Source organism: Gavia stellata, chromosome 5 (assembly GCF_030936135.1).
Source record: "Gavia stellata isolate bGavSte3 chromosome 5, bGavSte3.hap2, whole genome shotgun sequence".
Lineage (NCBI taxonomy): Eukaryota > Metazoa > Chordata > Aves > Gaviiformes > Gaviidae > Gavia > Gavia stellata.
Window position 1 is genome coordinate 55,420,481 of NC_082598.1, and position 13,185 is coordinate 55,433,665.

The window sequence follows — 13,185 nt, forward strand, 5'->3', positions numbered from 1 at the left end:
TCAAAGAATTCCGTAGTTTTCAGAAAGACATTTTAACAGTCCTGTGCAGAAATGAGTAATTACAATTGAACTGCATGCTGGCCCCAAAGATTTCTTTCGATGTGCCACAGACTTCGTCCTTTACGACCATCTGTAGGAGTAAAGGGGAAATGAGGTTTGGACAGCTTGGTAGGAGTTTCAAGGAGCCTTTAATTCCTGGGGAAAGAAAAGCCCAGATTCTGGCTTTTGGGGACTTTTAATGGCAGTGGAAGCATTAGCCATATATCATGTCCAAAGTCACCCCTCTCTACTGGATGTGACACAGGGAATTTGGGCATGAAACCATTTTAATTTCTCATTTCTTGCCAGAGCAATCCAACTTTTTTGCCATTTCGCCTAATAATGCTAGTATTTTTGCTCCCACAACCCTTGAATGAGTTCGCAAACACTGATATTTACACATCAACAACATTGCTGTGATATGTAACCTGTGCTAAGACGAGGAGGGATAATTAATTTGTCAAAGAAAGATGATTTCAGACTGTCCTCACACTGGGCTAGATAGCACCACGTACATTAACATTTAGAAGGTTATCAACACTGTATTTCAAATAAAAGCCTAAACTCAATGTTGAGCATGCGAAGAGTTGGGAAAACTAGTTACAAATGAAGGAATATATGGGGCTTTGATCACTTCAAATAATTATCATGCCATGAAAACACACCTCAATAGATAAGTAAGGTATTTTACAGAGGAAAATAATGCAAATCCTTGGCCAGGAAGGTTAGTAAATCTCCTGGCACCATTTTCCTCAGACTAACTAAAATCCAAAGCTTTTGCCATTCTGATCAGTTGTTGCCTCAATAGCCAGACCTGTCAAGCTGAAATATGATATTAATCTCCTGCTAAAGATTATGAAAGAAGAGATCTGCAGGAAGCATAAACATCTCATTAATATAATGAGGAATTTAATTGATTTAACCCTAAAGTTTTGATTACACTGACACTCCTCAAACCAAGTACCTCGCTGAGAAATCATGACATTAAGACAAACTGAATGTGCTTTTTATAACGATTACATATCTTGTAGAAATCTTCAGACAGCAAGGCTGGTGTAGTGCTCCTATCCCAGCAAAACACGTAATTTCATTAGAGTGATAAGACAAGGCAGAAAGGTTACAGCAGATAAATATGATGCAAAACTATGTGCCATTTGCTTTGTGGCTTCAGCAACCTGAGATGCATTGCTATCTACAACATGCAGTTAACACCCAGGAGTGTGTTAGTGCCATTGGAAAAAAGAGATTAAAAATTGTTGTAAAAGTACTCTTTTGATAAATAGGTTAGGATTTTCACCTGTACCAAAGTCAAGCAAGCATCCACTTTCTGCATAAAAGCAATCAGAAAATCCTTGCCCTATTACTAGTTTGAAACGTAACCTTTGGAACGTTATTAACTAGTTAGTCTGGCCTGAAAGGGGCTGTTGTCTAGGCTGGCTGCCGAGAAAAAAATTATTTGGAATTAATTTCGACCCCTCCAGACCAGCATCTAGTACATATGCACGTGGCATCAGAGGGTTTCCTACTCCCTTTCTACCTCTCCTGGAAGGGGACAGTACCCGAGCAGATCACACCTGCTGAATTTTGTTCCCTTAGAGCCTTTATATCAGCAAGTGATCATCAGAGCACAGCTTTCTCACATGGGGAGGTAGATTTGGAAGGCACAGCATAAAGATAGCATCATATTAAATTGTGTCAAACCTCTTTTCCTATTGTAGGTAGGTCTGGCTGATACAGTGTGCCACTGTTAGGGCATCCAAGGATCCACTTTCACAAGATGAATGCCAAGGTATCGCTACCTGATAGCTCAGGTGCTGGGACAATAACAGTGGCTTGCATGGCAGGACATGGTGAGACTCAGGGTTTCGACTCTTCTGTTTAAATCTGGGACACCTATTTTTAGAGTCCTAGCTGAAACCAAAAGTAAATGTTTGTCCTCCATGGGAGCCAGGTCTTTAATTCTTGACTTGTATTTGGAAATAACAGCTGCTATGCACACAAATCCAGCATTGTCTCTCTGTTTACAGAATAGCAAAATAAAACCATTAAAGGGTCTTCCTTGAGTTGTCTCAGCAAAAAATACAAACAAACAGCACCCCACCCCCCCTTCATGAGGAACACAAGTAATAGGGATATCTTTCCCATGTGATTTTACTGTGGGGCCTTACTCATCTTTAGACTGTCAAGTTAGCCTGGCTACTCAATGGTACCAGTTAAAAATACTCCCTTTCCTAGGTTAAGAAGTACTTAAAGGTTATTTTTAATTTGTATTTTTGCAGGTTCTTCACACAGGACTCAGAGGTATAAATAATTGGAGACCAAATTCAAAGTCCTTTCCTATTTAGAAAAAAACCCATAAAACCAAACCAAAACATGAGCCTAAGGAGATCTTTATTCCTAATTTATAAACGAGTAAAGATTAATAAGAACTCTAGGTTTTAACCCAGATAAAAGAGACAGCTAAATAAAAGAGAAAACATTCCTGTAAATTTTCAGAAGAGAACCATTTGTTGGGCATGTTATATGGCATTATGTATTCTCAGGTTTGGAGCCGAATGCTGCAGGCAACTTGCCCTTCAAATTCAGTTTCTATTTATTTTGGCTACAAATCATAATCTCCTTATCAAGCAGGTATCAAGCCATCTGCTTCTATCCTCAGTAAATACAGTAAACTTGCATTCATGTTTGGGGCTAGAACAAGCAGTTTTCTTCTGTCCAGTAATAAATACACCTTTAAAAAGGTAATAAATACACATTTACACCATTAGGCAAAACTGGCCCAACATGAGAAAGCTCTAATGAAGGAAAGAAATGTGGCAGCGGGGGGGGGAGGGGAAGGATGAAAAAAATCTGTACAGCAACAAAAACTCAATTAAAGGCTACAGTAAGCTCCAGCACTACCATTTGATTTTTGAGAAAGCTAGTCCTGCAAACTGCTAAGAATGGCGGAAACAACAAAAACACATACTTCTTTCACAACAGACAAACTCTCAAGACATTAAAAGTTTGGGTTCAAGCAAGCTAAAAGTGTGAGAAAGCAGCTGGTTATCTAAAGCCTATTCACATTTCTCAAATTTTCAGAGATGAGACAACGACCCGACTGTGACAGTCTGTGCCTTGCTGGTCTCTCCCAGAGCACAGCCATGAATAATAACCCAGAATGAGGGGAGACCATGCTCAAAAGCTTTAACTGCTCAAAACGGTTTAGTTAGTATTTAATTTTAAAAATGAATTTTTTAAAAGACTTGAAGCTTGTGAGCTGAGAGCACAGCAGATGGAAAAGGCTATCTATCTCCTCTAGTTAACATTGAAAAGAGCAGAGTTCAGGCGGCTGCAAATGTATGTAATCACTACAGGAGCCCTGTTTTAGTGGAACTTTTCTCAAGCTATCAGCCTGGGAGCCAGGATTAATCTGCTGTGTTGTAGGGCTGGGATGATGTCCCAGGCTCCACAGCATCCCCTTAGTGGGGAAGGGGGTTGGGAAGCACATAACTTAGCCTTGATCCACAGTGGAATAGAACAGCTCCAAATTGCTTCAGTGGCCTTTGGACCAGGCTCTCAATGCCTAGATTTGCTCCTACCTTTCCAGAAGAGATGCACCCTTTTTTTTTTGGAGTGCCAGCAATTTTGACAAGAGCACTCCTGGAGAAAGGTACTGCTAGCTGTCAACAGGGGTCACTAATCAGACGTTAATAAACCCACCCACTGTATGCCTACAAGGCAAGACAGCAAGTTCCAGCTCCCGCATTTGAGTGCATGATCTGAACGCATCCAGACTGATGCTAAAAGGAGCACAACCCCACTCATTTCTGCTGTCGTTTCTGCAAGAAAGAAACCTGGGTGCCTGAGTGAGAAGGAAGCTGTGGTGTGCTACAAGCACTTTGTGGACGACATCTGCTATGGTGTGTAGCCATAGCCATGATGTATTACAAGGCCAAGGCACAGGAAGATGTAACCTCTAAGCACTTACATTATAAGCACATGCCAATTCCTCTCTCCTCGTATTTTAGAAGAGCAAACTTCACCTTTACACATTTTAAAAGTAATTACGTCTTAATGCAGACTCAAGAGCATTTATATTTTATTACAATCTTTTGGCAATATATTCTTTGACCCATTCCAGTGCTGTCTGTTTTTTAAAGCCGGAAATTCTATGAACCAATCCAGGAAGCATTTCTATCCGAGATACATTTTGGAGCAGGTAAGAATAACGGGCAATATGCCAGGAAGACTGAACAACTTGAGGTGAGCATGAAGGAACTCCTGCTTTAAGCATGCCATTTAGCTCTCAAAGGGTTGAGAAAAGCCTCAAGACGAGGGACAAGTTGTCAGGAAGCTATTGGCCTCCACATCTGTACATAACTGAGCCTCTAGTAATTTGCTGACAGAGGGTAGATCCCACCAAAACATTAGGGACTTCTGAGGATGAAAGATCCCAAGATGAATTAGAAAATTACCAAGAAAGCACCACCAGCATACAGGCTGAAGACAAAGCATGAAATGTGGAAGGCCTGCAGGAGACTTGGTACATTCTTTCCTAACCACAATGGAAACATCCTTGTCCACTTCTGCATGATTTACAAAAGATACAAAGACAAGCAGCTTGTGTGTATTATGTGAAGAGGCTGCAAGCCCATATATTGCTTGTCTTGGTAAACTTTGAAGACAAACTACCCCAAAACCTGGGGGAGGAAGTATTAAAACACCAGGGTGTGATTTGACCTTCTCTAGATTTTACTGAGCATAATTTTAAAATACTGGAAGTGTTTCTAAGCAACTGGAGAAATGTCTTGCTGCTGTCTCCAATGCTCAAAAAAGGGAGACTGAGCACAAGGGAGACTAGTGTCAGCCTCCTTACCACCCATTCCTCTTTTCAAATTATAAGATCTTGCCGTTACAGCCCAGATGTCCAGGACACTTCAGCGATCACAAACATTGGAAATCCAAAGACTTTGGTCCAGCCCCATATAACAGACAATAAAACTGCTTCTGTCTTAACAGGTGATGCACGGGGTAGCCTGAAGGAAGCTTGATCAGATTATGTTCTTTTGCTTTCACAAGGTAGATAGAAACATACTCCAAAATTCCCCACACATATTCTTCATTTTCTAATGTGAATTTACCAACAGAATTTCACTACTATGTTTGCCTTGCAATAAAGCATTTTTAAAAAAATACTTTTACGGAACCAAAACTGTTCAGAGCAAATGTATCCTATATGAAATTTGCTTATTCAATGTCATCAGTTCTGTCCTGTTCATATCATGCAGAAAGAAAATCCTTTTTAAAGAAAGGATTGTATAAAAGCAACAGAATTCCTCCCACCTTTGCACGTTGCTTTCTGATAAGCTTTATGGACTGTTGTGTTAAATATGCTCTTTTTGATCCAACTCCACTTTGCTTTTCAGAAGTTGTGAAATTAAAGGTTTAACAATGACAGGAAGGCTATTTTTACTAGGAGTAGCAGACAGAGAATAAATAGTACCTCAGCACAGACTTTTGGGGCTTGTACTTACTTAACATAGTTTTAAAAGTAGTTCTTTCTGTGGCACAATCTTATTTTTAATCTCCTTTATTGATTTTTTTTTTTCCTAACAGCAGTGACCCCAAGCAATAGCATAAGCTACACCACAAAAGACACTTCTAGATTTTACAAATAAGCTGAGCAAAAGTTGGTTTACCTTTTTTAGACCAGTTAATCTAGTATTATCAATTTTTTAACTTCTGATTCATTAATTCCCTTATAGGCAACCTGTAGGCATTTGTGGAAGCTTTGATTATGAGTATTCACACCAGAGGGTCAGCAAATGAAAGTACAGATAAAAAGCAGATTTGACTTCTTTTGACAAAGGTGATGATAGACTCTGGCCCTTGTTACAGTTTCTCTCAGCCTTTCAGGTTTTACTAGTTTTACTAGTTAATTCCACTGTAAAAGAATGCTCTTTCAAGCTAACGAATAATGAAGACAACAGTTCAGTGACCATATGAACACCACAAACTTTGATGAAATCTGTGCATTTGAGAATAACTTTTAAAAGATACTGCACTCAGTAACTAATATCACCCCTAGGCTTGCATTCCTCATTATCTAACACTCGATAAATGCTGTAAGCTCCTATATCTTTGGGGGCAAAACTAAAACAATTTCTGAGATACACCCTTGGCCAAACTTATTGCTGGCATAGTGCCAGGGAAATCCATCAGGATAGATATGATTTGCAAGAACACTATTTGCAAAATCTGACAGACATTTCAATTCCACCCTTAAAACCATCTCTACAAAAGATGCTTTATTTCAAAGATGAAAAACAGAACAGAAAACCTTTGTAAATATACCTCTACTTTTAAATCCTCTCAGATTGAGGAGCTTCATGACACCTAGAAAGAGAGCTGTCACAAAAATACAATGGCAGAAAAGTTTTTCACAGAACACATATAACTCAACTACCAGTTAGTACCTTCTTCTCCTCCAACACACAGTCTTTCAATCACTGCACTGAAGGAAAAAAAAAAAGGCACCCAGCTACTGACAGCTAAGCTTTTGCTCACAAAACACCCCACAAATGTGACAAGTCTATCCAAAAAAGCCAAAGAACTTACCTCCCACAGTGCAAACACAGAGTACAGCTAGGAAAAAGAAGGCAATCCCCAGGAGCTTCATGCTTGGTGGTGGTGGTGGTGCTGTCAGCTCTCCCTTGCACAGCTGGGCAGGGAGTGCTCTCTCACTCTGAGGCAGGCCTTAATTACTCCATGGAAAAAGGTGTGTAGAGACTGTGCCTAGTCACTGCCCATTCCTGCTTATTTTGGGGACTTTGATAAAGAACAGGAGGAAACACAACATACTCCCTCTGGGAGTTCAGTACGGAGGAGATTTATTGTTTCAGTCCTTACAGGAACTCCTTTTCTTTGGCAGTGAACCGTGTTTTTGTTAATACGTTATTTTGTTCTTCTTCGGCCACGAGGTCAGGAAGGTTTTTGAACAGAGGCAAATCTTTCTTTAGACTATGCTACACATCACCAACTTCCATACTGTAGCTGGGGGTACTTTTAAAGGGAACATTTATGAGCAGCAAGGGAGCCCAGGTAGTGGGAGATAACACAGCTGGGAACCAAGGGGCAAAACAAGCAACAGGAGCCTTCACTGGGCTCCTCTGTGTTGTGTAAAGTGGCTTTGGTGAAAATCACAGCTGCTTCACGTTAAAGGCAGAGAGAGTGCCTCCCTGAGAGAGCTGCCATCCTGCAACCAAGAGGATGTGAGGGGCCACCAGCACAGGGCGAGGAAGTGACTCCAGCAAGGTGCCCTGGCAGGGAGAGGCTCTGGGATCTGCAGAGTTAAGGCTGGGGGGTGTGGTTTTTTTTCTTTGAATGAAAACCAGGCTTCTTTTTTTTTTTAATTTGAAAAGTTGCAACTAGCCTTAACTGTGTCTGCTCCATTAGTAATGGAAAAGTTTCTTTATTCTTCTATATAGATACTTGTTGTGCCATGGGATGGGAATACAATTCCCAGAGTGAGCCTCTTACCTTGGCTGTGTAATAAGCCAGTGCAGAATCGCTCTCTACTCCTCAGGACCAGCTGATCTGGGAAACTTTGGTATCCTTCCTTCTCACAGCCATTTCTTCGACTTCTCTGTAAGAAACCCAAGCAGAGGTCTAGAGTTAAAGGCTAACAAAACATGATCTCGTAGTACTGTTTTGCTCTGTGCCTTAATGATTCAAGGCAGCTGATGGCAATTAATCACAAAACTTCAATCACAATGAGAACGCAGTGCAGTATGTTTGCTCATATCCCTCTCTCAGGAAAATTTGGTGGAAAAATTGACCTCACAAACAGCCTGACTCATTAAATAGTCAACCCTACTTATTGCAGTAATTAAGATTTTCTTTTTCCTCATAGCTGTTTCTCTCTATAAAGGGAAGTTTTGGAATGGCTTCACATGCAGGAACTCCCAGGAGCTAAGCCACAGTGCTTCCAACAACAGTACTGTTTTATTCATGGGATGAGGAAAATGGTAGCAGCTCAGCATCGTGTGTGGAATGACTTTTGTTTAGTTAAAGAAATTACATTTCTACATCTTAAGGCTATGACACATCCTCTGCCCATTGCAGATGACAGAAACTGGTGCTCAATAGAAAACTGATGGTAGACAATGAATTTCTGGCACTTTATTTGGACAAACTTAGGTATTTCCATCTGTGAGAGGTGTAAACATACCAGTTCTCCTTAGCGAGACTATGTTTTCACCATCATTGGAAAGGATCACACAGTAATACAAACTTGACTCAGAGTAGAGGTGGGCCACACAATGACAATTCCGTCAAGTTGATCAAAGCATATGGCAGGGAGTTAGCGTCAGTGCTCTGTTTTTATGCTAGTTTTGTGCCGACATAGTTAGAACGGGCTAGAAAAGCAGTAACTGCTGCAGCAGAAAGCCTTCAAGCAAAAAAATAAGTCTGAACATGGAAAGTGAATTCATCCCAGGTTAGTGCTGTTTCTGATGTGATAAGAGGGAATCTAACCTTTTATTTACTGCATTGCCAAACCACCACCTGAAATATTAATTCTGAAGAAGGATACAGAAAGGAATATTATTTTATTAACTGAAATGAAACCTCTGCAAAATCTAAGAGGCCTGAGGATAGGATCCTTTCCTTGGGTTTTGAGACCCAGAGAAACTATCTGAATGTGTGAGAGAGTATTGATTCAGTTCAGTGCTGTTCATCTGAGTAGCAGATGAACAGGGATCCCAAGGGATCTTTAGCGCACTGCTGCTGCTGAAGATGATGATGGTGGTGGTTACCTGCAACTCACTGAAGACAGAAAGGGCACAAAGTGTTGTGGCCCTGCAGCAGCTACCCATATTGCAGGTACAAGTGTGGAAAAGGCTCCCCAACCTCATGCAAGGGGTTGGGAGGGAAAGAAAGAAAAAGGACCAAGTGTCTTTGCCTTACACCATGTCATGCAACTCGAGTTGTACCTCAGAGAGTCCTAAGGCAATTTACTGCCTCCCTAAAGCATCAAAAGAACTGTGCCCCTCTGAGATACTCGCTAACGCCAACATCAAAGGCAGCTAACTTTTGCAAGATCAAACTTGGGTATGAATAGCAGTAGCACACACAGTAAGGAATAATAGGAATAGAAGGGGACCAGCTCAAATTAGTCACTGAAAGAAAACCTCTGGCTAAAGCTGGGTTGTAGCTTCTGGCTTGTAGTATCTGAGCTGCAGAAGAGAGATTCTCACAACTCTTGTCAATGGAAACATTTTTTTTTCTTTAAAAAGCAATCATTAAAGGTTTTAAAAACTTACAGTGATCTTTGTAGCAAAAGATTATTCCTCTATGTGTTCACTGAACAGAAATATTCTCTCTTTCTCCCTACCGACAAATAAGTTTTCCTTTATTGAATAAATGTTTTTCTTTCTTTCCTCAAACCAAGAAACTTCACTTTAGTGCCAACTTGTGCTTTGTTTTATAAAGAGAAATTTGGTCATCAGTACTGCTGCCAACTGTGGTATTACTGCCAGTGTTGGAATATCTGGAGTTTCACTTTGAGCCCCAGAACAAGTGACTGTGTGACAGTCTCAGTTTCCACATTTTTGAAGTAAGATTTTAGCCCTCCTAGTTGCAGAATAAAACTTGAAACATGACCAAAGAGCACTTTAGAGAATGAAAGGACTCTCTGTTTTAAAATACCGTTATTTTGTAGTCCAATAATGGCTGGGGTAGCCTGAGTTACAATATTTTTTTTTTTTTTTGCCAGTGTGGTATTTCATTATTAAAGGGAAACCATTTACTGCCACAGTGGATTTGCAGTTACAGATTTATTGGTCTCAGGCTGTATTTATATATTCTTTCTCAGTTCACATTGCTTGGAGCAAAACATTGCCTTTTTATGCACAGTTCTCCTATGAGGTTCAAATAATCCCCTTCAGATTTAGAGAATGTAAAAATTTTACATATTGTTCAATATTCTTCAACACCACTGCATAAACCAGGAAATAATATGGACAGCCATGCTGCCTTGCTATGGGCTACTGGCAATTTCCAATGTGGGTGTGAAGAGTAAATTTGTCAAAGTCTTTACAAAAACAAAAAGATACAAAGACACACAGTTTTTGCTGATTTACTAAAGTGAAGAAACAAACACACTGACTAAATTTGCTGGCCTTTCCCATTGATGCTTGCTATCCCTTCCACTGATGGTTATTTTAACTCTTATAGCAGAATGATTGAAAAAGAGCAAGATAATCTCAAACTCCTATTGTTTTGCTACGTCTGTATTTCAGCAAATATATCTAAAGTCATCTTTTATCAGAAATTACCTATGACTTACCTGTACATTTGGTTATACTCCCATAAGCAGGGTAAATTTACATTGAAAAATGCAGTTGTAACAGTGTCAAAATACATTGTTTAGTTACACTTTCTGTTCCTTTTTAAAATCACTTTTAAAAGCACTTGTTTTACTCTATTACATATATTAAAATTTTAATATAAAGTAGAAGTCCAAAGAACTTGAATATAGCAGTACAAAACCAAGATATTTTGATGGTCATGTATAGAAGTTACTCTGAAAATTCATGCTGAGGGACATTTTAAAATGTAGATATTTGTTCTGAATTTTTTATGGAAGCATTGGAACATCTCAGGGAATAGAAATGTCAGTGCCCAAATTCCTCTGCACACAATAATATTAAAGATATGAAAGATCAGGCTCACAAATGTACTTAAGTGCTTAAAAAACGAAGATAGCCACCTTGTCTTTGTAGCACGGAAATGCTTAAATGTCATTGATTTGATTCAAAGCCAGCTACTAATGTGAAAAATTCCACTAAATCTCTAAGTGCCTAGATACCTTTATGTAGGCATTAAAGACCAAAAATGCATTTAGCCTGTATTCACTACTTTTTTTACAAAAGATATTTTTCAAGGCCAAATCTAATAGAATTACTGCAACTCTAGCTATCAGGCTTGAATATTGTTTATTTGCAATACCAACAGACTCTGTAAGGATATCTGTTACTGCAGAGCATGTTTTTCCTACTCTTTCATACCTGGAACTCTATTGATGTACTACAGGGAGTGAAAACATGTTTGAAGGAACTGGTTCAATGTTTATTCACTTGCAATTGATACAAGTCAGGACCATATTTGTCGAAATGTAGTTGCCACTCTGCTGGATTGCCAGATTTCAAGGGATGTTGTATATTTGAGGTATTCACTAGATACATGTCACTGACAAAAGGGTGCAGCAAATTTATACTCCTGAGCTACCTCTGTCCATCTCTCACGGTGTGCTTCTATTGCTGCTTCTAGCAAAACACGAGAGAGGTAGAAAGAGGGCTGTGCGCTTACGCGTTTCATGTTCCTGTTCCAAAACCTCTATTTCTGTCCTGAGCCACAGTTTATTTCACCTTCTCATGAGTCTTGGGTGTCAATAAAGACAGCTGCATTTTTGTGTTCAGTCCTTATTTCCTAATCCAGTAGACAATATATTTTAATGGAAGGACACCAATTTATCCTATACCAGATGACCTGGTTCATTGGCTTCAGGAGTTACTCAGATCTGGATTATGTACTTGAAAAGCTGTGTACTTGGTTGTTTTTGTTGACTAGTCACCCTGTGGTTGTCCCTTGACTCTGTGAGCTCCTCGCTTGGAGTTGCAATGTGCCACTTAACAGCCATGGTCCTTCTAAGGACAGCATTTTAGGTCCATTCTTTCTCTATTGGTGACTTACTGATGTACAGATATTTTGATCTTGCTAGTCTGAGAGAAGCTTAAGCATAACTACAGTGGCAGAGAGAAGAAAGCTATGGAAGGAAAGGTACTGCTTGCCCCAAGTCATATTTCATGCTTACATATGGGGAGTCAGGAGAGCTGGAAGAGAGAGACCATAAAGTCATTCTAGGAATATAAAAAAACATGGGCTTTCAAACTTAGAGCAAGGAACTTCATGTCATGTAAAGACTCACACAGAATGTGTTTATAGGCTTTGCATCCTGAGATAATGAAATGGGAAACAGTGAGTCAGCCTCAGTTTCTCGTGTTATTTGGAATGCATGGAATGATTATAAGGTTGGCTGTCTCAGAGGAAACAAAACAGAAGTATGTGTTTGAACCATGCCTTAATTTTCAAAAAGGCTGAATTAATCGCGCCACTATCTGTCCAGATATATATCTTGTCTTTTTGCAGTAAACTGCAATGAGCTCATTCTTTTTGGGCCTGGTTAAAACATAGGCAGTAGAATGAGACTGCAGTGGACCTCAGTACTGAAAAGCAAGATGTACTTTCTCTTCCAACCGTACTTGTCAGTTTTCCTGGGCAAGATGTTGTTGGACATTAAAATTCTGCCGAGCTGAGTTTCTGTGGCTTCTCTTTTCCATTTGGTTTCCTCTGCACAAGCAGTGGAAAAATGTCTCAAGTTTCTCGTCAGTCCCATGAGGGGATACTCTGTACGTTGGTCTGTCTAAGCTATAGTTTTTAACAGTGTCAGCTTTGTTTTCAGACCACTAGTGCCATAAAAGAACATCTTAGAACATTATAAAATATCTGATTATAAAAAGCCTATTGTACCTAAATACAACACAGTATTATAGCTTTCTCAGCAGCCAACATTATGGCTATGCTAGTGTCCCAGCATCTATTATAAACCTATGTTTTCATCCACTCATAAAAGGAGTCACTGAAAAAAACATGTTCAGAATCCTCATTGCCCAGTTTTGTTTCTGTTTGTCAACGTTGTGAGATTTGAAGAAATAGAGGACCCTGGGAACTTCTGAGCTGCAGGATGTGGGGTTGGAAAAAGGGAGAGTTACAGGAGATTTGGCAGCTACACAGAATTTAATGATCGACAGATAGAGAGTATGCAGGAACTGCCGGGCCAGCACACTCATTTCCTGCATCTCTTATTCCGTCACAGAAGTGAGGTAAAGAGACAATTCATAATGAACAGCTTTTTCTGGAACTCGTAACAAGAAGCCAGAATTCACATCTTATTTATTTGAGACTAAGTTATGCTCCAAGACAATGTCTAGGAGACATTTTGTTGCACAGAGCTGCTCTTGAACTTAAGACAGCTCCTCTCTGCTTGGCATTGTTCCTCATGTTCTATTTTTTTGCAGCTATCTACCATCTTCTCCAATCCAA

The 13,185-nt window shown here is 39.7% G+C and overlaps 1 protein-coding gene across 1 annotated transcript in view; it reads right to left on the bottom strand.

The window, feature by feature from the left end:
- The window catches only part of EMCN (endomucin), a 48,390-nt gene extending 41,607 nt beyond the window's left edge, over nt 1-6,783 (bottom strand). Inside the window, exon 1 of the mRNA XM_059818039.1 lies at nt 6,640-6,783. Within this exon, the coding sequence (XP_059674022.1) occupies nt 6,640-6,700 (61 nt within the window). The 5' untranslated portion in view covers nt 6,701-6,783. The remainder of the gene's footprint in view (nt 1-6,639) is intronic.
- Between the last annotated feature and the right edge of the window lie 6,402 nt (nt 6,784-13,185).